This window comes from Vigna radiata, chromosome 3, assembly GCF_000741045.1.
Source record: "Vigna radiata var. radiata cultivar VC1973A chromosome 3, Vradiata_ver6, whole genome shotgun sequence".
NCBI classification, from domain to species: domain Eukaryota; kingdom Viridiplantae; phylum Streptophyta; class Magnoliopsida; order Fabales; family Fabaceae; genus Vigna; species Vigna radiata.
The window spans coordinates 3,825,375-3,851,955 of record NC_028353.1 but is presented as its reverse complement, the minus strand read 5'-3'; the positions used below and the strand labels follow the sequence as shown (position 1 = coordinate 3,851,955).

The 26,581-nt window shown below is 32.0% G+C and overlaps 1 protein-coding gene across 1 annotated transcript; it reads right to left on the bottom strand.

Annotated features, from left to right (window-relative positions):
• Positions 1–2,797: 2,797 nt before the first annotated feature.
• LOC106757604 (myosin-6) lies at positions 2,798–21,126 on the bottom strand. Its single transcript, XM_014640305.2, has 40 exons — positions 20,710–21,126; positions 18,579–18,707; positions 18,131–18,274; positions 17,849–17,994; positions 17,610–17,766; positions 17,424–17,482; positions 17,167–17,326; positions 16,725–16,874; positions 16,490–16,626; positions 16,265–16,411; positions 16,064–16,165; positions 15,329–15,386; positions 14,402–14,503; positions 13,291–13,328; positions 13,083–13,209; positions 12,796–12,966; positions 12,585–12,716; positions 12,362–12,471; positions 12,227–12,287; positions 11,729–11,906; positions 11,422–11,627; positions 11,177–11,296; positions 9,587–9,685; positions 9,071–9,283; positions 8,805–8,944; positions 8,520–8,634; positions 8,389–8,433; positions 8,223–8,303; positions 7,959–8,129; positions 6,584–6,739; positions 6,309–6,497; positions 5,991–6,116; positions 5,803–5,873; positions 5,591–5,690; positions 5,417–5,473; positions 4,349–4,405; positions 3,916–3,996; positions 3,745–3,827; positions 3,460–3,570; positions 2,798–3,077 (listed from the first exon to the last, which is right to left on the bottom strand). The coding sequence occupies exons 1-40, from the start codon at positions 20,710–20,712 to the stop codon at positions 3,044–3,046; spliced, it is 4,566 nt and encodes a 1,521-aa protein (XP_014495791.1). The 5' UTR covers positions 20,713–21,126; the 3' UTR covers positions 2,798–3,043.
• Between the last annotated feature and the right edge of the window lie 5,455 nt (positions 21,127–26,581).

Below are 26,581 nucleotides of genomic sequence, written 5' to 3'. Positions count from 1 at the left end.
AATCTCATAAAATATTATGCTTTTTCTCACCTAATTCTTAGATTATGTATTCAAACATAAATTAATAATTTATAGTATTCATCAACACTAGTTTTCAATTTTTTTAGAACATTACATAATGGAAGTGTATTTAAATTTGAGTTAATCTAATAAAAAATAATACAAATTATTTGGTAATTAACAGCTTACACATAATCTTAATCAAAATGACCTTATTCATAAGTCATGTGTGCAAGAATAGTAAATCCAACAAGATATTTTGTTGTATGAATAGTAGAAGACTAATAACATTTAGTAGTATAAGAAAATAGATATATTTTTATCATGTTATTCTCTTCATGAAAGGTGGATGCCCCCCAAGATGGAGAACTCTTCATGCATGCATTTCAAGTCAAAAAAATGGGAACATATTCACTTTCTGAATTTGTTTTGGACGCTAAGCCACAAATTTTTTGAATGTGTGTGCTTTTATATATATAGATAGAGAGATATATCTTTCATAAATGTATTGTGGAAAGTCGTGGCTTCTGAAAATTGAAAATGACCAACTTGGACTTTCCCATCACCATATTAATTAATATCACACATAAGACAAAAGCTAAGTGATCCAAACGATTGCATCTCTTATTATTGTGACAAGGAATTTCATGACATTGATTGCTTTTTCTCTCTACCTAGTTCATTATAGATTATGCTCCCATCATTTTCACAAAACCCTACTTCAATCATATTTTTCCACTTTCATCATACCACACCTACTCTCTACTCTCTTTTTTAATCCACTACCTAATTTTTTTTTTCTCTTAACAATTACTTCTCACAAAAATAAAATGTTAATTAATAAAACTTACGTAGATGTGAACTAATTAGTTGAACATATATAAACTTGATTTTTTTTTTCTTTATTATTGATTTCTACGACTTTTTTTTGCTTACAAAACTCTTTATCCTCGTGAAATTAAACTTGAATATAATCCATGATGGTCCAACTCGAGAAATTTCACCGTTTATGAATGATAAATTGTCGATAGCATGTCGACCGATATGAAAACTTTTTTGATAGATGTAATGTCTAATCTTTTTCCATTGGCTCATGTAATTTTCGCATTTCTCTAATTCGATGACAAGAAATTATTATAGACGATTATGATGTAGTTATACTTGTGGACATTTGTTTCCCATAATCATTTTTTGTCTAAATTTTAATAGGAACATTCTTTTTCAATAACATCTTTAAAAAATTGTACATGTTATCATAATTTTAAAAATATATAAGTCAACAAATTTAACTACATCATAATGTCATCATTGACAATATAAATTGTATCAGTTAATAAGATTAAAATTCACTCCTCATAATTTAATCTTTGTATTCGAAATCTTCGTTAGAGTTGTTAAATCATCCCATAAACGAATTATTAATAACTTCTAAGTAATGTATATCGGTAGGTAGTATGATATTTTGTTAAAAGAGAATGTAATTTATTTGATAGATAATCAATCAAACTATTAAGAATTTGAAGTGAAAACGTGAAAATATTAACTCATAGTATTTGAAATAATTCGAGGAAAATACAAAGTTTAAGAAATACATAATATTAGTTAATTAAGACTTATAAAACACACTTTTCACCATAAACAAACTTACTGAATTCTTAAGGTTATAACAAGAAGAAATCCTAGAAAGAAATCATACCGAAATACTTTTGATTAGAAGAATTAGTATAGAACTTAATATCTTAACATGAGATTAACCTATAATGTAGTGAATAAAAAATGATGATAATATGGAGGGAGTTTGAAGAAGTAAAGGTGGTAGGATAGTGAGAGAGAGAGAGATATAGAAGTTATAGGTAGAATAGGGGGAGGACCTTGAAGGTAATGGGAATGGACGAAAATGTTGGTAGCATTTGAGGGGAACCTCGTGGAACAACAATGGTGGACCAAAATCTTAACCTAGAACAAACCAACTATTTTCATTTGTTCATTGACAACAAAGCTTATCCAAATGAAAAAAAATCCAATGTGGTTGATCTTAATTCCCATCAATTTATACAATTAGAAAAGTTAATGAAATTTAGCCATAGGGTGGTCCAATTGAAGAATGGTCCCAAACCCTTTGTTGGGGCAGAGCTATTAGGGTTGCAACCCTTGTGCCAGAACAATAGGGGGATAATTTTGGGGCCAGAGCCATGTGAATTCCAAATGGGTTGGCCGAAAAAACTTTCTATCCAAAGACTTTTTCATAATTATATTTTTTTTCAAAAATTAAATGTGCAGATTATTGTAGCAAACATGTTTTACGTCATCAAATGGGTTCCTTTCATTAATTTTCTGTTGACTCCCTAACAGGGGAAAAACGTGGCCTTGCACTTTCCTTACAAATAAACAACACGTAAGTAAACAAATCAACACACTCCACCATTTCGTTTCAACTATGCAATCCAAAAACAAAATTCAAACTCCATTCTCAAGTTTTACATTATTTTGTCTGCATGGTGAAGATAAGTTTTACATGTATTACGTTAACAGTATATAAAAAATGAAGTCCTTGAAATACTATTACACATGGCCACACCTTAAAGCCTGAAATTTAGTTATCTTTTAGTTAAACCCATTTGTTCATTTTTATTTCCAAATCAAATTTTCACTTTTTTTTTTTTTTTTTTTTAAGTTATGATTTGACCATATTTAATAGAAGGACAATATCAAATAGTTGATTTTAACGTGAGATGGACAAAAATATCCATATAGATATGTAAATAACAAAACACAAAAAAAGAAAAAGAAAAAAAGCTTTAAAAATAAATCACTTGAATAAAGCACAGTACAGTTTGAAGTACTCCTCAATAACAGCTATAGTACAGTTAGGCAACTTTTCAACAGAAAGTACAAAAAAGAGGCTATTTAGTACATTTAATGATGCATGGTGACTAACCACTTTTTACATGAAATTTATGATATCTCTGCTAAGGATGACGTAGTAAATGTTACCTCCAGAAGTTACTAGCAAATGTCACCTCCAAAACTTTGACGCTAGAGTTCAGATTATAGGATATACCAACATGCAAGTGTTGCTATATAACAAAGTCAAAAATTATAGTGAGCTTGGTCCCACAGAACAAAAGAGTGAAATGCTTCAATTGATCAGAAGGATAAGAAATGAGGCAAGAAAGGAAAACACATGGCAAGCTAACTGATGCTAAAAATATCCCTTGCCCTATTATCAACTAACATTTTACAATTGAATGCTTAACAAAAGAATGAAAAAATAACTTTACAGTATGCAGGGATATGACCAAAAGGGTGTGAAGTTTTTCTTTTTTTCTTTCTTTCTGGTGTAGAGAGAATAATTGAATGGCATTTACAACCAACAATGGCAAGGACCAACAACTGATTTTGTTGTCAGGCTTGAGAAGACAAATTTAGAAGGAAGTATACTAAGTTTTGTACCCCTACTCGTTCAAAAATTGGAAGGCTGGATTTTCAAGAAGCTCATCCGCTGGTTTCATGTCTGAGAAGTCCTTCTCTTGCAGTGATGTAGAAAGATCATCCACTGAGAAGGGGATGCTGTAAAGAAACAAAAACCGCTTGTTGAACAATTAACATATTTCTTGTGAATAAAAGTTTATTAATTTATTTTACCTTCTTATTTTGATTTATCCAATATAATCAAAAGATCATATTTCCCCACTACATAGTTTGTATTCTAATGGCAAAAGTAAATATTAATAGAGCTCTCACCTAGAACTGTCATCCAACAAAAAAGAATCACTCTGAGCATTATTGGAGTCCTCAGCCATTAGCATCCTCATGCTTGAAAGCACCTGGAGGAAGATTTGAGCACATTAGTAGCATGTACAACTTCAGCAATGACTTTTGCTGTTTTTCGAATATATACACACACAAACTTACATCTGGAGATACACTTCGAGTATTGTAGTTACCATCCCAGTAAAGTGTACATATTCTGTATAGCTGTTGAACACTCAAGATCTGGAAAAGCAGAAGATAAGGGGGAGAAAAATGTAAAGGAAAAGACATAAAAAAGAAACATACACACTATAAAAGAAATTGACAGTTAATCAGCAAAAAAACAAAAACAAAACATGCTTTTGAGACCATGCAACCCTTACACCAACTAAAGCATCTGAATTTCAGTCCTACAAGTAACCTCATTCTCTCCCCAGGTTTGCACAAACTAACAACCTGGGCAACCATGTCAAGTGCGATTTCCACTATCACCACTCAGCTACCTAGGTGCTTGCATCTCCAAAGTTGTAAAGAAAACTCCATAGACAATTGCATCATTCACTCACACGAAAGTTTGAGATGGATATAGACTTACGGGACATAAATCGTTGATGATTTCATCGTAGGAAATCCTGTACTTCTGATGAATAACCTGTATATAAACATAGACAACAATCAAATAAGATGGGACAATTAAGACAATCACTTCATATAGCTCGTGTGGGTTGCAAGATATTGAGAAATACTGTTGAGATATATGGTATATTAGGGAAATAATTTCCATTTTTTAATTAGAAAAACTCTGCTCTCTTTTGTTAGATCCCTTCACAAGAATAGGCAAAACACGATAGAAATCAGAAATGCAGTTTCCCACAAATGTCTCAAACACCAGCATACATAGGAGAGAACACCTCCCCTACCACAAGGCTTACCTTGTTCAAAACTATCTTTCTTCCTAACTCCCAAACCTTCTCCATAACGGAATAAAAGGCTCTGCTTTAGAAAGCCTTTGCCCACTACCCCAACAGCTGCAAATCAACTAACTTAATTTTTACATTTCTTTCTATAGTAGATTTTCCATGTCTCTTCTTATTCTCCTTTCTATCATCTTTCCATTATTTCTGTCGCTAAAATTATTCTAATTCCTAAATCCACAGGATTGATTCTCTTGGTCTTGTATATAATACAGTGCTGTTCTCATGAAATAGAGCATATTGCATAGATCCCTACGGATTTGATGAATAATCCATGTATTTCCAAAACCTGTCTCATGCTCATCCTTCATCCTGTATGCCTATGGTTAAATTTAAATCTATCTGATTAAGTCTCCAAAGGGATTTATTGGGGAATGATTTTCTTTCTATAACCAATATAAGAAGCATTTTTTTACCAATATAGAAGTGACTTCAAACATGGAAAAGCATTTAGAGATAATCTTGATCTAAAAATAAAAGCAGATGTCTTCTGTCCTTTATTTTTGCTAGATTTATCCTGTTACTATAACTAATCATTTCATGAAACTTCCAGATTTTTTTTATAAGGTAAAAACAAAAGAACTGCAACAGAGAACCATCATTTACCATCAAAATAATGAACGACCGGCAAAATGTGAGCACATTAAAACCGTGAAAAGGTTCTAAACTATCAAATGGTAAACCCTTACCAAGAATCCAACAGCCTGTCTTATGTGCTTAAGTTCATCCCATGATGACCCTGCATACTGCAAGTTTGTGCTCAAGGCAATTAGTTGGAGCTTTTACTAAAATGTGTACAGCTCAAAAGAACGTAGAAACAATAACTTGAGAGAAACATTACGGTTAAAGAAAAAACAGTTTACCTCTTCCTTTGCTTGGCAGCACCACAGCTCTAATTCAGCTAATCCAGCTTTCACATATTCCCCGTTGCTGAATGTACAACAATCACGTCGAAGAAGAAGACTGTAATCATTTGAGAAAAAGAGGTGTTAGCCTTTCCACATTTCAAGGAAAAATAAAACAATTATGATGCAAAAAGAAAATGTTCAAATAGATGTATGCAAAAACTACTTACCTATTGAAAAGTTGCACATTAATATATGAGAAGGTCTGACTGAAGATCTTTTGAATAAGAACTGGTGGCACCTGAAACAGAAAAGGAATATACCACATTTTAGCAATTTTCAGAAATAAAATGGAGGTGGCTAACAGAGGTAATTGCTCAGTAATTAGAAGTCGATAAATAGAGATTTATCTTCGTACAAAGTTCTCTTTCAATGTACAGAGGAGGGTATTTAGGGATTCAATAGTACTCTGCCAGTGAACCATTGGGGAATCTTTAGCTAAGGATCGGCCAGAACGTAACCCTCCCTTTGATGTTCTTGGTGCCTACAAATCAACATGAGATTTGCATAAGGAACATGAAGAATGAAAAATATACAACAAAGATAATATTAGGCTCATAATCATTGGGAATTTCTAGAAAATATATCTGGTAAACAATTATAACTACAGGAGTGAGATATATAGGTTGTCCAGGAAACTTGAATTAGAACAATTGATAAATAGATTTCAACACACCTGGATGCATAATGCAAGGACCGCAGTTAAATCCTTCTTCAAATTATCCCGAATGATGCCATATATTTTCTCCAAATACGCTGTCAACTGCTGCTTGAAAAGCAAGGCAGGGTACTTAGCTTCTACCTTGCGCACAACATCGGATGGAGGGGCAGCAAGGTTGGCAGAAGAAGGGGATGAAAGAAAACTCTGCAATTTACCCTTGAATTAATCATTATAATATTCAAGTGTTAGATGAAAACCAGTTTGAGTACAGTTTGTGAAATATCCATTACCATAGTCATTCTTCCAAAGAGAGATGTTGGATTAGGTGGTTTTCTAACTGGGGTAGCATTTGTTGAACTCCCAGATTTAAGACTTTGTTCAAGTAAAAACAGTAACGCAGATGTATTCGACAGCCAGTAGGCCATATGATCATTGCCATCTTGATTCTGTATCGTAAGAGAGAGTAAGGAAGAATAAAGCCAAAAATTTACTTTTGAAGAGTGCTCTAACACTTTTGTTAACAAAAACACAATTAATATTGAATATCACAAAAACTAGATTCACACCATTTAACATTACAGTACCCACAAAATAATTTATTGCTCCATGAACAATACAAACAGATTCATAAAGACATAAAGTCTAGAAAGAAATGGAGGGAAGGATAACTACAACAATAAACTATTAAACTGCCAGTAATTTCACAAAAACAATATCCTGGAACGAGAATTAAACTAAAAACCGAGACACTCCCTCCTCCAATACAATAGTTGTTAACTGATAATGAACATTACACTCCACTAGACTGCATATTCAATAATTTTTGTAATAGACCACATTAGAATTATCAGCGTATTTATGATGTGCAGTGAGAATCTAAAAGAGACTAATCATGGGATTTAAGTTTTCCCTAGGCTGCATTAATCCATGAAACACCCTCATAAGGATGAGGAGTTGATGACAAAACAAAATCTTTAAGATATAAGTATGAATTTTCTCACTAGAATGCACTTGCTTTCCCTGGACTCAAGTTTTCAATTTTTGGATTATCTAGCTGAAGCTTCTTTCTACCCAGAAACATTGAGTGATTACTTCATTTTGTTGACAACTTAAATTTAGTGGTCAGTCTCCCTGCAGATTTTAACATCTTTAGCAGTTCTAGATCTTCAAACCTACATTTCTAACAAAACCCACTCTAGTTTAAAGCATTAATAAAAAATATAGTATTAAAATGACCACTGAAAGTGACCAGTTTCTGTTTGAAATCATAAATCAATTAGAGATATGACAAAAATTATATTAGTGGCTTTGAACTTTATCTTATAAGTCGGTTTTAAAAGATTGAATTAAACTTAAAGTCCACTAAGATAGTATCAATTTATCTCAACGAATTTTGTTGAGCCTATCATGTTACTCATATTAGGCTCACCTTTATTCTCATGCTTGAAATGTTAAAATTATAGAATACAAGTGGGTGTAAATCTTCCTTTACAGAAATGAGTTAAGTTTAAAGATTATTTTCTAAGAGTTTCTTATCAACTAGTTAGTTTTATTGGTTATGGAAGAAAGAAAGAATCCTCCATTTTGTGGTAATGCATAATCTACAGCACATATTATCTTATCATGTGCCATAAAATATAATTTAGAATAATGGAATTACACTACCTCAATTTCAGAACCAATCATTTGAATCAGGCGATCAAATACACTGGTTCTTTCAGCTTCAAAAGATTTCCAGTGGAGAAGACATTTGTAAATGGTGAATGCAGCAATGGGTTTTCCATGATTGAAGCCAATATTTTTCATAACACAGTTAACAAGTGAATCAACACTCTCCTACAGTAAACAAGAGTTTACGGTGAGAATGATATTTTTGCATGAAATACCACGACAATAAACAGAATTAAGTTCCTAATTTTAAGTACATACATGTTGTCGTTCAATGTAAGATCTCCTCAGTTTGAAGTCAGATTCTGTACCAAATTGTTTCACAGGCGTAACATATGTATCCTGCAAAGGTCACTCAATTTATACTCCATCGAAAACAGTCAAGTGTTACAGAAGGCACACAAAAACAGTTGTAAACAATACTTACAACAGCTTTCAGCTCTTCTGCCACATGGTGACCATTTCCTAATTTCTGCATAAAAAAATGAAATTATTTCAATAGATGTATATTTACATTGAGAGCATGAGAACTTGTATACCTTAGCTACAATAAATTACCTCGTCCGCTGGGGAAGACAGGTGTTCTGCTATTGTTTTCACAGATGAGTTTAGTAGTGATTGTTTCTGAAGAATATGGTTTGCAGATTCCATGTCTATGAATTTCTCTTCAAGCCTATAAATAATAATTAAAGTAAAAAAATAGCCATGATGATAGAAATCCGTTACAGATAGAGCATGAACGATAACCTTTACAAGTCAGGAGACAAAAAAAGGGTTTAAAACATCAAATGATGTCAATAAGATATTTATCTTAAATCAACAAAGTTTAATCACAAATACAACCTTTGCATAGCTGTCTTCAACTGGATTACTTTTGATTCCGCATCCAAAGCTTGCTTTAACCTTTCTTCACCAATTTTGCTAGCCTCTTCGAACTTTTTTTCTGTTTCATCAATTTTCTTTTCCAGTGAACTCACCATGTTCTGTAACAGAATTCATGAAGTACTATCTTAATAATACAATATGACAATATATCTTCCACAAAATGTATCAATATGCAAATACTTTCTTGAAATGAAGCACAGATATCCATGCCATAACCACTTTACCTTGAGTTTCTCATTCTCACTACTGAGCTTCTCCAACAAAGCATGGTCAACAACTGGAATCTCCTGTATAACGGGAGCTCTCTCTGCTGCTATTTTTGTAGCCTCTTTCTCCTTTTCAAGAAGTAACTTAGTTTCTTTAAACTGAAGTTGCATCTCTTGCAAAGCAGATTGTAATCTTTGATTTTCTTGAGCTCTTGCTTCTTCCATGTCAACCTATGTGTAATATAATGCAGGCTTAAGAAGCTTTTCAAGATACTAACTAAATATTTATCAATTTTTTACATCTTTCTCAGAAAATGCAGAAAAAAAAGCTCCTTCTCATCAATTACACAAATCAATTTCACTCCAGTAAGAAAAGTTTCTAAAACGAGTATTGCTACGGTGCTAAAAAGCACACTACGATATTTTGCTATTATTAATTGGACAGGATCAATTCATGCAACTGAAAATTGCCAGTTGACCACATTAAAGTTGCTTTAGTTAGCAGCTAGTAATGAAAAATCCATAATATTTTACCCTCAAACGTTTTTCCAGCTGCAACCTTAATGTAAGGTCTTCAACTTGTTTTTCAAGCTTACTTTTGGCAGCTTGGAGAGCTCCTGTTTCTCTTGCAGCCTGCATAAAATTAAACATCTCAATCACTAAGTGTATTCACTTTTTTTCTGCATGCAAAATGTGTTTAAAATTGAGCTAGCACTTTTGAGGTTCAACAATCACAGATAGTTGTAATCCTAACATATTATCTCTTCATACAACAAAGTAAACCCAAACAATATACGCAGCCATACTGCTTGCTGAGATATGCAATCTGATTATAAATCTTGTTAGATGCAAGCATATAGTAGAGTTGGGACAAAGATGAATAAAGGTCAGCGGTTGAACTACTTTGGACTTTGAAGTATGATAACATTGTTCAATTATTTAAAGCGAAGTATGTGCAAGTGACATTAAAGGCAGAGAATAAAAACTGTATGAAGGGGAAATTGAGTAATCAACGGCCTAAGAGGAATATTCAAATAATTCTACTTCTGAAGCTGAAGTTGAATCGAGAGTTTTAGTAGCATAATGGTGTCCCATGTTAGATTTTACTGTCATCCACATTTTCTGTGAAATTTTTCCTGGTGTAAAGCTTCCATTCCCTTTTGGCCTTTAGGATTAATAGAGCCCTAAAATACGTCCAGTGCATCCTTAGATTAGCTCCCTCGTCAACATTTTATAAATTTCCTATTTGCTAACTTAAAACTCAAAATGAAAAGCCATACAGACTCACAGACAAGAACCAGAAAAGCTTTGGAGTAGAGTCATTTTACAATATCCCTACTATGCATGATATTTGACTGCATTCTGAAAAAGTTTTATAGGTGGTGAATGTTTAGTTTAAAGTTACAAAATGCTTTTGTGAATTTCAATTCATGAATGGAAAAGGAAAGATTTGTTGCTTCTGAAATAAAAGTATTTTTGAAGCTTTAATTCAAACATGCATGAGTAGTTTGAGATACGAATATTAGATTAGATAACATTTTTCATAATTGAGGCCGTCAACTAGACGTTGCCAATATCATAAATAAAATGGATCAAAGCAAAGTGGGATATTATTGGTTGTAGGCATAGAGTAGTGAAAATGAGAAATTTGCAGTAAAGGTAAAACCACTGTTTGGAGGAGTATAATTAATGTAGCTTTACAATGTTGCAACATGAAATGAAAATTTCGTGCAGGCTAATGATGTTTTGTACAGTACTAAATGATTATGGGTTAGCTTAGAATGTGAGGAGAGAACCATAACAAAGCTTTTATGTACAACTCAATTCTACATATCAAAACTCGACATTGTTTTTGTTTGACTGACTCTAAAGTAGTAACAGTACTACCTAGTAGTAGTTACTTTCTACTTAAAGAACATTATACTACAAATTCCAAAGGGGATATGCCGCTAACCAATTGTCAATAGACCTATGAATTCCCTGAAATCTGAATTCAATTTCCGTAATAACTATTATCCTAGGTCCTATCAGTGATATGATATTAATGAGCTCACAAGTCACAACTTTCAAACATATTTTCATACATGGATTCAAAGGATTAAGGAGCAAAACATAAGTACATACCATCTTGAGCTTTCGCAACTCTTGCCGAGCAACTTTTCCTCTCCATGCACATTGTGTTGTAATTGCTGCCTTCTTTAGTTCGGTGAAATGAAGTTGTGCCAAGTATTTCTGGCAGTGGCTCTACAATAGACAATCATCAGTGTTGGAATAACATGCTATTTGAACCCAAAGTAGAAATGCCAAGCTCAGTAACAATGTTTTGCTACAGAATCCATGACCAGAAATAGTAAAAGTGCTCAAAATACCTGAATGACAATTGCTGCTTTAGTCCTCCTTCTAAAGTATAGCTCACAACGTGCAGCCATTCCCCTCATACCAGTCTGGACAGTGACAGCAGTAGCATACAAATCATTGTATGCCTTCCTAGCAATATGCATGCGGAAGCATCTCTGAATCACCAAACTAGAAGCCTCCTGCCGCATTTCCTCATACACTTGCCGAGCAAGTTGTCCTGCAGTCAGTACAAAGAAAGTCGTCATACTTCACAAAGTACAAAATTTCTTCCCAAATCCAACCTGTGAGCTAATATTTCAAGAACCAATAAGCAGATACCTCTGCATGCAGCTTGAATCCTCAAAGCCGACAGACGAAGCAATATGAAACTTCGGCGTTGCAAATATGACCGAACTTTTCTCTGAATAATGCTTGCTGACCTTCCTAAGATTTCACTTCTACGGGTATCTAGTTCTGCCATCTGGCCAGCTCGAAGAAACACCTTTGTCTTACCAATCTGTGGCAATAACCAAGACCACATTAGAAAAAGATAATATAAGCCTTGTATCGCTAATATGCAATTATCTAATGCAATGGTGGATATCATTACAGTGAGTACTGATGAACATTAATAGCAATTCATTTTTGTATATGCTTGACAATCACATGCCTTAGTGATCATTTCTAAACCTAAACTACAACTTCCAAGTCTACTGGCAATATAATGGTAGGAGTCAATTACACAAGGATGGGAGAAAAGGAAATGATATCACTTCCTCCAGTGGAAAGAAAAAGACTCCCAAAGGATAAAAGATTCTCTCACATAGTAATGGTTACCTGACAACCTTCAAGTCCAACATTCTTTAGAATCCTCTTGCAAGCAGTTACCTCATCAGAACTAAAAGTAAAAATACATAAAAAGGTAAGCACTTTCAGTATAATGACTAGTAAGAAGGATGACGACTCAGATACCTTCCATCCAATGCTTCAGGTGCAAGAAGACTAAATCGATCCACAAATTCATCAAAGGTTTTTCTTGTAGGATACCCAGCACAACTTATCCTAATTGCCTCCATAACTCCCTACAACCAAACGAACTATGGTAATAAGCATAAACTTGCACCATGTTTAACTTCTATTACAGTATAACAAATATTATCATAAAAGAAAAACAATAAAATACTAGCAGTCTTACCCCACAACGTAGTTGCAGCAAAACATTTTTATTCTCAAAAATTGCTGGCTTGAGAAGATTATTGGGTTTTACACAACGAATGTAATGTGGCTCAGTGGAACTGAGAGTTTCAAGTAAAGCTTGCAATTGTTGCTGCAAGACATACGAAATGTTTTGTCAAACACATAGGTTAAGCAAGAAAGACAAAAGTGTTGGTTTCCAAATAACCAACCTTAAATCGTGAGCCAATGGAGGAGAACTTTGATTGTTTTGAAGATTCCTCAGGTGAAGGAGGAAACAGACCCGATACAAAGGGGCATTTTGAAGCACATAGAAGTGCCTGGTGCTCTGCAACCACATAATCTTTGTTCTTGTCGAGGAAAAATTCAGTTTGATAAGTGACCTACAAATTACAGATTAAGTCACGTACAGCATTCCAGCAAGTGTTTATATTATAAATGTATCTTATTTATTTCCTTATTATATCTGGATGAAAAAATAACAATATAACCAACTTACATCTCCAGCATAATGGCAAATTGTAAAGTCACTACGTGATAATTTAGGCTTGCTAAACCTTTTATGGTTTTTGAAGGTCTGATACAGCTTTTGGGCAAAAGTTTCATGTGTAGATCTAGGAAACATACTGCATAGAACAAAAACACAGCTATCAGAGCCTCAGTAAAAATAACCGATAGAAAATGTGGGCTATCAGCATAAAATATACCAAGCTTCATCCAGAAGAGCAATAATGCCACCAGGTTTCTGCAAATGAATACAAGATAATTCAAGACTCAAAATAAATTTCTAATAATAAATTCACTAATAGCAACCTGCACAAAGACAACTATGATATTAGTGTGCTAACAGAAAAAATGGCAAAATAATGCATTGATAAAGTACATGATATTTTTCTATGTAAGGGATGCAAAAAAAAAAAAAAGTCAATTTGGATGAACTCAACTAGCAGTTATCATTTCAAGGTAATTAGATTTAACTTTTCTATTTCATTAAAAATTCAACCTAGTCCCTAAAACGACAGAAAAATCACATTCAGCGTTTCATTCATTTAACCCCCATAAACAAAATACATTCTCCCTTTCATGTCTCATTCGCTTTCAGGGAAAATTTTCAAGCAGCTTCTTTCCACATCAACATATTTTCAAAATGATTCCCCTCATGTAGTGCTTCTTTCTCTATAACCTTGATTTGTATGTCCACACACTGATGCAATATTTTAACGACAACACTTAGCTTATGCTCCACAAACCTATTAATTAGGTTTTCAACAGTTTGGACACAAGCCAGTTACGACTTCCAGCATTATGTATAATAATAATAATTAGATTTACTAAAACAGAGTGTACTATTTAGGGACACTTCAATCAGCAATACCAACTATATAATTTCATCCACCCAAATTTACTCTCGAGGTTTACATCTTTTTATTTTTATATCACTTTGAATGATATATCTTAGAAAACTAGATCAAGCAACCTATGCTATGTCATAATATTTTATTTTCACTTAAGCTAGTACTAGTTCACATCTCAAATAACTGATATTTGATGTTATTCAGTTTAACTACTGTTTAGAATGTAGTAATCAATATAGCAACAAAAACATCACCGACAATTTTAAGACAAGCTCAATATGCCTCAACCAATAAAAGTACACTACTGCAACGTCTGTCCATAAGCAAATTTTAATTTACCAATTATATGTCTGTCCACCACCACAATTAATATATAATTTTTAATCGAAATGAATGAATATCTTTGACTTAACCAAGAACCTACAAGAGACCAAGCCAAGGATTGCAGAGTCAGAAAGGAAACCTTTTCAATGAGATCCAGAATATCTTGATTGTCCACAAATTCAATGTAACTCCAATCAATTTCCTCTTTTTTGTATTCTTCTTGCTCCATTTTGAAAACATGCTGCAGAAAAAGATATTTGGGCATTACAAGAGCATGAAAGTAAATTAAAAGAGAGAGGAAGATTATTGTTTGTTTCTTTTAGAAATTAGACTTTAAACCTAACTCAATCTTATAAAACTGGCTTATAAAATAAAGTTTGCACTCACTGATATACTATAATTTAATGAAATCTTTAGTCGATGTAGAATCTCTAACACACACAATTATACCAAGGACTAAACATTTGTGGGTAGTTTGATAGCAAGTGCCACGATCTATTATTATCTTAAGGATTAAATATGTTCATATCCCTAAACTTGGATGCTAAATTGGACATCGTCTCTATTCCAAACTTTAATACCTTTTAGTCTCCAAACTTTAAAAATAAATAAATATAGTCCTCTTAACACAATGACATTAGATTTTTTTTAATGTTAAACAATGCTTGAGACTAGCATTTGAGCTAGAACGTGTCAAATGATGTAAACAATGCAGTTTGAAACTTCATTTGACAAGTCAAAAAAACTTAATGAAGTTGGGTTAGAAAGACTATATCTATTCACTTTTAAAGCTTAGGAACCAATTTGTAACAAAATTTTGGACATGAATGAATTCCAATTTCGCATTAAAGTTTAGGGACCGAAAACAAATGTAACCATTATCTTAAAAAGAAAATTTTAAGTTTAACTCAATTTCATAAACTAACTCATAAGACAAGTTTTGCACTCATTTATATATTATAATTGATCAGATCTCTAATTTATAAAAGATTTCCAACAATTTCAAATATACAAGCAAAAGGTATTCTCAATTATAAAGAAAAAGATATATTTTCCAACAACAAACCTGATTAAAATGTTGCTGGAGCTTTTCATTGGTCAAATTAATACAAAATTGCTCAAAACTGCAAGTGCACATAACAACCAGGCATAACATACAGGATCAGCATCTTTACAATAAAAAAAAAGGTAGTACTGTAGCTTATGTCTATAAGAAAGGAATGAAAAAGGAATGACATTTCCTGAAAATGTAGTTCAAACAGCAAACCAAAATAACAAGTGGATTCATCTGATAGATTTCTTTAGTCAAGGAATCTATCTAACACGCACTCAACTCCCACACGCACAAGAAAAAGAGAAACTAAACTGTATATTATTCTTGTATTCAAAGAAAGTATCAGCACATCACTCAACTTCCAAGGAAGCACTCTCTCCATAGGAACACCCTCCTGCCTACACAAAGAATATCAAAAGCTACCCCTGACACAAGACCTCCCTGCCTTCTTATAAAGGCTCCCCCAACCAACTAACCAACTATCAACTAATTCTTAATTTTGCATTTCCTTCTATCCTGCACACATTATATCCTATCACCTTATATCCTATCATTATCACAAACATTGCTAGTACAAAACAAGTTTATAATGAACTAAGGATGGATCAATGGCATCACAAATTCAATCTAGCATCTTACAATGTGAAAACTAGTGGAGGAGAACATCATTGACTACCAAAGGTGAGAGTGTTCACATGAAAACTCACAGATGTTAATTACACAACAAAAGCTGCGCCGATTACAAACCTGTTAGTCTTGAAACTCTCAAAACCATAAATATCCAGCACACCAATTAAGGATTTTGACTCAGGATCTTGCCCGATAGAATTATTAATTTTATCAACCAACCTACAGAATCAAGACAGAAAATTAAAGAAACAGATTAACATGGTAACTGTAACAAGGTTCAAAAATATATATTTTCAGGAAATCTTCTTACAGGCTTACCAGTCAAACAATCTTGAGTACACAATCTTAGCCAAGGCATCTCGACTGAGTGCAGCAGCTTCTGGATCCAGCCATTTCGTAATTGTTTCATCTCTAGTAACAATTACACGTTTGCAAAGAGAATCTTCAAGTGCCTTTACATCACACCTGAATAAAAATTGAGTCAAGGTCAAAAGGTGGAAATGCAAAACCTTGAAACAATGCAAGTGCACAATGCTTTCTCACATGAAAAGCTCAGCAGCAGTCTCTAGATGGAACCAAGATTTTTCATCTCTGGGCAAAGACGAGTCTACCTCCTTCCCTTTCTTAAATTCGATGTTCCCAAGATGTAAAATTGCAGCGACAACTTTAAAAATTGCATCCTAAAGAGCAATGTGGGAAAATGAAAAACGAAGTATTGAATCATAGGTCAAGCTTTAGGAAACTGAAAACAAACATAAACAAAATCTCTATAAAATACCTGCTCCTCAGAACTTATTCCAACAATATCCATTGCTCTCCTTGTATCCCTATATTCCTTAGATTCATCAAGCCCATCTAACTCAAAGCAATTTGATTGATTCAGATAATGAAACGTTCTTGGATCTCCTAATTTGTATTTTTTAACATCCTGTCAGAAAGAGAGGACCAGATAATTAGAAGCAACAACAACAAAAAAAAAACTGAGCACAAAATTACCTATAAATAACTTCCAAAACATTTTGCCAATGCAAACACATATCTTACAATCAAAAAAACCATAAATGAGCATACATAATGATTGAGTGTCAAGGAAATCAGCTCTTATATTCTATCAAAGTGCTCTATAAGTCAATTTTCAGACAGTTTTTTCTAACGGTAATTTACTTACAATTATGATTGAATCCAGAAACAAATTAATTTAAGAAAAATAGCTCCAGTACCTCAGGAGGTGCAGCACAGAGCATGTAGAAACAATGATAGTTCCTCTCTGGATCTGACACCTGGCAAACACGTGACCTTTCAAGCAGATAAGTCCTGATAGCAGCCCCTGATATTCTTCCCCTCTGGTCAAATTGAATCTCCACAAACTTACCAAAACGACTGCAGAAGTCACAGGTGAAAAAAACTAAAATAAGACAAGATAGCAAGATAATTGCAATATGACTACATAAGCAGAAAACTTACTATTATTTCCCACCTTGAATTATTGTTCCTAACAGTCTTCGCATTGCCAAAGGCTTCTAAAACAGGATTGGACTGCAAATCAATGAAGGGAAAAAATAAGGGTAAAGTTGAATGAACAGAACTTAGGATTGTAAGAAATTTAGATGCAGAAAAAAGGTTAGCAAAATAAATCAGCTTTGTAAATGTCAAACTCTCTTACCTCCAGGACCTTTTGCTCGATAGTTCTACCTTCAGCAGCAGCTCTCCCACCCATGTAAGCAAGATACCTCATGAGTAGCTTGGTACTTTCTGTTTTACCAGCTCCACTTTCACCACTAACCAATATTGATTGGCTGATTCCCTCATTTATCATAAGCCTAAATAAATACACAGCAATTAGTGTAGTCAGACTCCTAAACTGTTAGCACAATCCTTCTGCAGGAAAGATATGAAAACTACCTATATGCTGCATCTGCAACAGCAAAGGGATGTGGACTTAGCTCGCCAAAAGCTGCTCCTTTATATTGGGCCATCATATGGCTGTCATATAAATGAGGGAGCTTTATGAAAGGGTTCACAGCAATCAAAATATTCCCAGTGTAAGTCTGGAAGCAAAAAATTAGTCAGCACTTATCGATGCAATACGAAAGTATTTAGATACTAACAAATGCTAAATGAAGGGAACTATTCCCCCCATGCAACAGACACACACTTTGAAGAGTTGGAAACTGTAATGCATACATAAATTTCATTTATATCATATCTTGATCTCAGATTATCTAGGACTCCAGGTTCGTGCAGGTATGCAAGCTTTGTCATATCATCCACTCCACTTGGTGGAACTTCAGTATCTTTATGATAAATACTGGAAGTTTCAACAACAACCTGCAAATTTCAAGGCAAAAAAGGTGCGTTAAAATTCAGATATTTAAAACATTTGAGAGTTACAAATTTAGGATTAAATTAAAAATGTATATCTATCATACACAATAAAAATGCAAGACAAGAACAGACAGTTTAAAATGTTCAATAAGGCACGAATATTCGTTACACTATGCTTCAAAGATTTGCACCAGTTATTCATGTTTGAGAAATCAAAGTACTCAAAGTAAAAACGACATGTTTCCAAGAAAATGAAAATGCATTACTAAGGATTAGCTTTTAACATATATTACAAAAGTACACTCACCGTCTTCCCTGAAGAACAAAGGACTTTAATTACTTCTCCTTTAATCTCCAAGACCTCGCCATCTATCCAAGCCAGATCAGGATCCTCCACCCAAATCTGGGACCCAACTATAGGATTGGCAGTAGCAGCCTACAATGAAGAGTATCACAACTTAACTATACTAACTACAAAGAATTAAGTACCTATTAAATAATAGTTTACACATAATCAAATAACTAGAGTGAGACTCAAACAGTGGGTAAATGAAAAGTAAAATTCTCTCTTTTAAAGTCTTAAATTCCCCACAGTTGAAATATAAGTCTACACATCAAACTAGAAAAAGTAATACAACACAATTGCTAGTTTGTTACAAAAATGTAAGTGTTCGCTGTTGTGAGAAAATATGTTTTTAGCTTCATTTTCTATTTTCAATTTTAATTCACAAATATCACCTTGTTTTTACTTTGCTTCCTGTTTCCAAAGTTTGCAAAGGAAAGAGCAAGTTTAAACAACCTTTTTCCAAAACTTCGCATTAAAAAAAATGGTGTAAACAATAAAAATGTTATTTTTTTTATATTTGATTTACAAATCTTTGTAAACAAAAATAATAAGTTGTCCCTTTATAATTTTATAATTAAAAGTAAAACAAGAAACATTTTCTCAAACCAGACATCCCCTGACTTTGCTGCAGAAAGTCAAAACAGGAATGACTCAACCAGCATGTAATGTAACCATTCCATAGTTTTCCTTAGACTGAAGTTGCAATATGGGTTTAGTTGAAACCCACATGGTCGAAAATGTAGCTAACACCCCATTGTTAGAAACATTCAGCACTATTTCATTATGTGCTAGAAAAGACCACTGAAATTCTAGTTCTTCCTCACAGTTCATCTGTGTATCATAGCTTGTCTAGTTGCATGTACAACAAGGAAGGATTTAAGTCAAAGGAGAAGCAAAAGAGAGTAGCTTTTTCATTATTGAAGGATTTGACATGAATTTTTTTCATTCGCTCAAATTGTAAACTTGAAACCAAACATGCGCTTAACTACTTCCTATTGTGGAATAGCTTCTATGAAATTTTAACTACAATTTCAGCAGTAGAAAATAATAAATTCAATGAAGGAGGCAGTCAAAGTTGCTTGACTAACAGCAATATGAAAGGCATGTTGCAACATAATTAGAAAAAAACATACACGACTACTATTGAACTCAATATCGATATTGATCGAAATATAAAACAACGCTAGTGAAATAGATGATAAACAAGCTAAAGATTCATGGATTTGTCAAACTTCTCAGATACTAAGGTAGGAAACACTAAACAATTTATATTAACTGAAACATAAGTAACTCGGGAAACACTCAAAAACTACTCTCACCCAATTAAATTTATTAATTGAAAATATCAACCAAGGAGGATAATAAGCAATAGCTACACCACACAAATAGTAACAAGCATAGGAAAGGGAATAAACTAGTCCTCCTCAATCACGCAGACATGCATATTAACGCATTAACTTCGCTGCTTTGAAGTGAAGCACCTACATTGTCATAATAAGGTCAGATCTATTCGATTAAGTTTACTCGATACAAAAAACAGTAATGTTTTATTATAATTTTGAACCAAATTCAAAATAATCATTGCAAAATCATCCAAGTCAATCAATGATACATTGCAAGAAATATAATGATAGCAATTTTGCAGTACTTAGTTCGTAACAGAAGATAGCATTCACAATAAGCTTATTTTTCGCTACAAGTCCAGTTAAAATAACAGAAAATTGAAATAGATTATGATCTTCCCAGATTTGGACCTTGTGGCGTCATGTTTCTTCAAAGATCAAAATTAACATAAAAAAAAATATATCCGCCATAGAATTGGACTCCTACAATGTCTGCTGGTAAAAACAACACATTCATAAAAACTAAAAGTAATCGGTTCTAAGTAAAAGAATCGCCGAAACCTACTTTCTATGCTATAGCAGATCAGTCCACTAATATAGAAAAACAAGAACCCCAATTTAATTAGCCAAAGAAAGAAAACAATCTCATTTCTACAAAGTGAGCTTCACGTCACTGAAAGCGAATGGAGGACTTGAAATTGACTCCACCAAGACACCATACAAAGTGCAAATAAATGAGAAATGAATACCATTTCTGAGAGAGATCGGATCAAAATCTCAGCTTGCAACCGGATCTACTGCCAATACAGCCAACGGCTACTCCACCTATCAAAATGAAAGATCTTTCCCCTCCCCCTTCACCACCACTTCAACAAAAAGACGTGCTTTACAACTCCAAATGCAGAAAAAATATATCTATATATAAATAGTATATTTATATATATATGTCAACTGAAAGAGAATGCGAAGAAAAGAAAACACGAGAGCAGCTTAAAACCCTTCAACAAGACCAAAACTTTTGAAGAAGAGATTAAGCCCTGGTCTGCTGCGTTCAACGGCAGACCTTGCTTTGGTTATGGGTTTTATGATATGCTGTGTTGTTTACACTCTCTCTTTGTAATATGTATTCTCTTCTTTTTTTTAAAAAAAAAAAAACAAAGAAGATGATGACGTTGGTGACATTTGTATTCAGAAGCACAGCATCGTAGGTAAATGAAATGTTTTCGAATGTGGGTGGCATTTCATAATTGCCCCTGATGTCGGTTTGAATTACGGTACCTTTGACAAACGTTATTGTGTCAATGTTACATTATAAAATCAAAATATTTGAGGCGCCTATCCCGGTCGCCAATATCTTCGGATGCCACTTTAGTGGCCTCAATCCTCTTCTTTTGTCCTTACTTGCATGGATTTTGTTTTCTTTTTCTTGCAGTAAAATTTCCAAATTTTGGTGTTGTGATGAACTATATGAGATTAAATTAGGTGCAGAAGAAGTGATGGGATAAAAGGGTTACATAAAAATTGTTTCTTTTTATCAGCACTGATGGGTTCAAGTGATAACTATTTGTTTATTTTAAAAGTTATAATCATGGTAATGATTAAGAGAGAATTTAACTAGTCATAGACACTCTTATGTTATCTATTATGAATGTTCAGTCTATAAATTCTAAGAATTCACATTGGAGTTGAAACAGTATGATATCATTAATGATAGACACCAATTTAATGATGTGTTTTAAACTGCTTTAGCAACATGATAATAATATATATAAGTTTTGTTAAACTGTAACGTATAAATTAATAAAATTAGAAAAAGTTATAAGACCAAACTAATAAGTTGACTCATTTGTCATTTTATCTATATTAAAGATTTTTCTTGATAGAAGAAAAAGACCTTTCAGCATTATGTGGGGATTTAAGGAGTAGAAAGAGCAAATTTGGGTGGTTGAGTCACACTGAAGACAGGTCCAAACCAGATGGAGTTGTTCTCTCAATTCTCTATAGTGAGTAGTTTGCAATTCTCTGAAGAAAAATTCAAAAAATAATAAGTGACTTCGTTCAACAACTGTTCCTTCCTATTTTCTTTGGATCTTACTTTTATTTTGAAAACAATTCTTTTAACAATAACTTTTTGATAGACAAGTAATAGATTGTGATTAGTTTCTTTCAAATATTTTTTTAAATATAAAAATTTAAACAAACCAATAAAATAATGATATGTGTCTTGTTATAAAAAGATTATTGAAAAAAGTTGTCAAAATATCATTATTCTTCTATTTTAAGATGGTATGAATGTGTTTCTTTAATGTTTAGCATTTTTAAATAGACTTTTGTAGGTCATGTTTTAAAATAAAATACACTAAACTAAAAGTAAAATGAATATCAAAGGGTTAAATATGTTTTTGATCCCCTAATTTTCAGTAAAAATTGAAATTAGTCCCTCTTCAAAATTTTGGTCTAATTTAGTCCTCTAACTTTAGAAATGTATGAATTTAGTCCTTTTAACCAAAATTTGTTAATTTTATTTGATGTTTTAAATACATTTCTCAGTTAAGATTAAAGCAAAAATGTGTCAAACAGTATAAACAACCTAAATACTACCATGAAACGTGTTTGAAAGATCAAATAAACCTAACAAAACAAAATTTAGTTAAAAAAATTAAATTCATACATTTATAAAGTTAGAAGACTAAATTAGACCAAAATTTTGAAGACGAATTATTTCAAATTTTCTAATTTAAGCCAACTGTTAGAATAGTGGGTTCCGTGTGGGTTTATCAGAAATAGTTAATTGATTTAAAGTGATAAAAATAATATTATAAAAGTGTTTGATTTCAAGACGTGACTTTTTTTTAATATGTAATATGTTTTTTTGACATTAATAAACCAGGACCAAACTCGAAAGAAAAAAAAAACTCACATGGGTTATTTTTGTTAAAATATTTTATAAATAATTTATTTGAGAAATTTAGATAGTGTTATAGTTGAAGCTTGACAAAAGTATGTTGTAGAAATTAAGGAAAACAAATGTTTTATGGAAAATTTAACCTAAACATAAAATGTCAATTTAAGGGTATATTGGAACACGTATTTGCTCAGAAGTGTATTACTTAATTGATACTTACATAATATTTTTTTAACAATATTATTTTGTGATTATTTATGGTGATATTTATGATTATTATTATTATTAATTGTAAAGTAATTTTAGACCAAACATATTACATAAAAAATAAGTAAAAGCTTTTGACTATTTTAGTAAGGTTGAGAACCAAAATTTGGCGCAAAACTAATGTTTATAAATAAAATTAAATGGTAGTAGTGATTTTCAATACCATGATTAATAATCATTAATGTTAAAGATTATATATATTTTAGATTTAGCTATATTTTGATCTTATTACCATTTTCTTTCCTATCTTGCTTTACTTTTGCAATACTGATACCTTGAGTCACATGCTACATTCATGAATATGACGTTGACATTTTATTAAATATTAAATATTAAATATCATCATGTAATTTATAGTTATACACAAAGAGGATTTCTATCTTTTATATACATAATTCGTATTTTTATTTCAATATTTTGAATTTTTTAAATAAAACTCAAATAAAATTAATAATTATAGAAAATGGTAAATTAAAATATAACTTTTTAATTATTTTTATAATGTTAAAATAAGTAGTTTTTATTTTTAATAATTAACTATATTTCACTTATAAATATAAAAATTAAAGTAATTAATATAATTTTATGGAGTCACGTAACACTTGATACAAACAAAAATAAAAGATAAAAAAACTAAAATCATCTATAATAATTTATTAGATAAATCTAATATATTTGACCAAGTATATTTTTTTATATTTTCTCCTCATTTTAAAATAAAGAGTGTTTTGGATGGGGTCCAAGACACCAATCACCTGTATAACGCGATGACGATACGAACTCGATCTCTTTGATGAAGTGTTTGCGGATTCCTACCCCTTTTATCCGAACGGCTGTAACCTGCAGGTTAGCACTCCAACGCTCAAGTCAACAGGGTTACAACAATAGTACAGTAGTAATGAGTAAAAATCCAACCCTTTCACCTGACTGCTTACCTTTCTATATATAGGCGTTTGAGTTTGGATATGGGCTCTAACCGTATGTGCGTAGTAGCCCATGATCCCATAAAATTCGCCCTTCATCGTAACTACTGGCGACGTGTCCTGATATCTTGTCGGAACTTTCGCCCTTATTTCTACTACTCACTTCATCAATACACCCGATCACTCCACCCGTGTGCCTGATCCGCCTGACCCACTCTTATATACAAACGTTTGCTTACTCCATCACTATACCCGATCACTCCACCGGTATGCCTAGTCCACTCTTATATGCAAGCGTTTGCCTACTCTATCAATGTGCCCGATCATCCTAACCCATTCAGTTCCCCTATCATACAAACAAAGAGTAATGCATATAAAACTAGAATGTAAACATTGGAAGAAATTTATTTTATTTACTATCATACTATAGATTCTGACATAAAGCTACGTGAATTATACTGGGAAGATATAACTTTTCTAAATTTATAAATATAACTCGTGTGACATGTCTTTATCATTAGAGTTATTCAAATAATAATTATCATAAATGCACACAATAACAATTATAATAATAACATAATAATATTTATCTTATTGTCTTGTATATAAATGCATAATACGACAACTTCCTTCACATTTTTTTAACGTTATTCCTCGTGTCAATATGCTTTCTTCAGAGTTTTTGACACTATTACAGACAATTTGTTCTTCTCATCACTGAGAATTTTTTCTTTTTTTAAATATTTGATGGTTTAATTTCAAAAATTAAATATTTATATCTCTAATGTGAATGTTGATATAAAAAAAATACAGTAATATTTTTCAATATTGTCATCAATTCGGGGGAATGAGAACAGTTATTGGCAGTATCTTACTTCATAAATTAATTCTTTGCAGTATAATTTTCTTTTTGTCGTATTTATTATTCTCTCCCTTCAAATTTAATAGTATATAATATGCTTCTTAGTTATTTTTTTTTACAATAATATGCTTGTCAATTATTACTAGGTAAATTGCAAGCTGAATCGTAATGATTTCACGTTAGAGAATTTATTGTACTTGTACAAAGAAATAAATGTCTGAACCCTAAAATTTTAATTCAGAACTTCCCAATATTAATTGTTTTTCATATCAAAATAAATTAAAAATAATACAAATCTGCCATAAAAAAGAAAAGAACCAAAATGGAATATTTGGGATAACGTGTTTTAAAAAACTCAGAAAAATGCTTACAAATATTTAATGTTTGTCTGGCCATATGGTATGAACATGCACTCCGCGATAATGGAGCAAAAGTGATTTAACATATTGTTTTTATATATTTATTTGATTTTTTTACAATATATTTAATTTATTTATATTTTATTAATTTTTATTAGATTTTGTATGGTCTCACATGTTTTTGTATTCTTTTAATAAAATTTTATAATACATAATTATAGATTTTGAGTTGTAAAAGTCCATAACAAAGTTTATTTGAAAACTAAAAAGAATTTTGTACTAAAAACTAAAACCAATCACACTGTAAAGTTAAAGTCAATTAATAATGTTAACTTATTTCTTAGATTGTTAGATTCCGATTCTTTTAGTGTGAACGGAGAAAATTATTTTTGGAAAATGTGAAGCAAAATCATAATCACTAACATTATTTAAATCTTATTGTGCTATCATTATCCTACAGATTGTACACGTATTTGTTAGAAGGCTCCCATACGTTGAAATAGTATGTTTCAAGGATCATAACATTTTAATCATTTGGCTTATGCAGCTATTTTTTCCAATTACGGTTAATCTTGTACATTTATAATTCTACAATTTTATTTCTTAGTTTTTCAATTTTTATTATGACTTCCTATGTTTTCTTTTAATTCTATTTGACGATTGAACACTGAATTTAAAAAAAGATTGAATTAGTAAATTTGTTGAAAGATGAATCTAGAACAAATCAAGAAACACTGATTACATAAATCTACCAAGTGGACGACGTGTGGGCATCTAAAGGATAGTTTTGGTTCCACATTTGCATAATTGCATTGAAACAAGTGATTATGTTCTCATTAATCATTATCATGCATTGTTATTTTCTTATTCTTTAAGTTTTCTTCTTCTCAAGAACGTGAATTGCACCTTTTCTATATTTAATAAGCTGCGTATAGGCAACCATCAAGCCATAAATAACAATAATTTTTCATTTTTTTGGTGTTAGCTGTTTAGGCAAATATAACTAGCCTCAAAGGGACCCACCCAGCACTCTTAATGAACCATATTTTTCTTCTAAAATTACTTATTTTCAATTGGTTGATGTTTTTAATTTGTAATGAAATATTAATTTGAATTTTTAAATTTCAGATGAATAAAATTTTTACATTTTTTAAGAGAATAAAGCCAATTTAGCAAATTATATAATTTTTTTATTTTCTATTTTTAATTATCAACTTCGAACAATATAAAATAAAGTGAAAATAAAATGAAAACAAGAAATGTATTCTTAAACGAAATACCTTCTTAAATTTTCAACCAACCCTT

Excerpts from the sequence above, each read along its gene's own strand:
- LOC106757604 (XM_014640305.2), bottom strand. Across the intron at positions 17,767-17,848 it reads GTTGCAGATGCAGCATATAG|GCTTATGATAAATGAGGGAA; the intron begins GTAGTTTTCATA and ends GTATTTATTTAG. Across the intron at positions 4,406-5,416 it reads GACAGGCTGTTGGATTCTTG|GTTATTCATCAGAAGTACAG; the intron begins GTAAGGGTTTAC and ends GTTTATATACAG.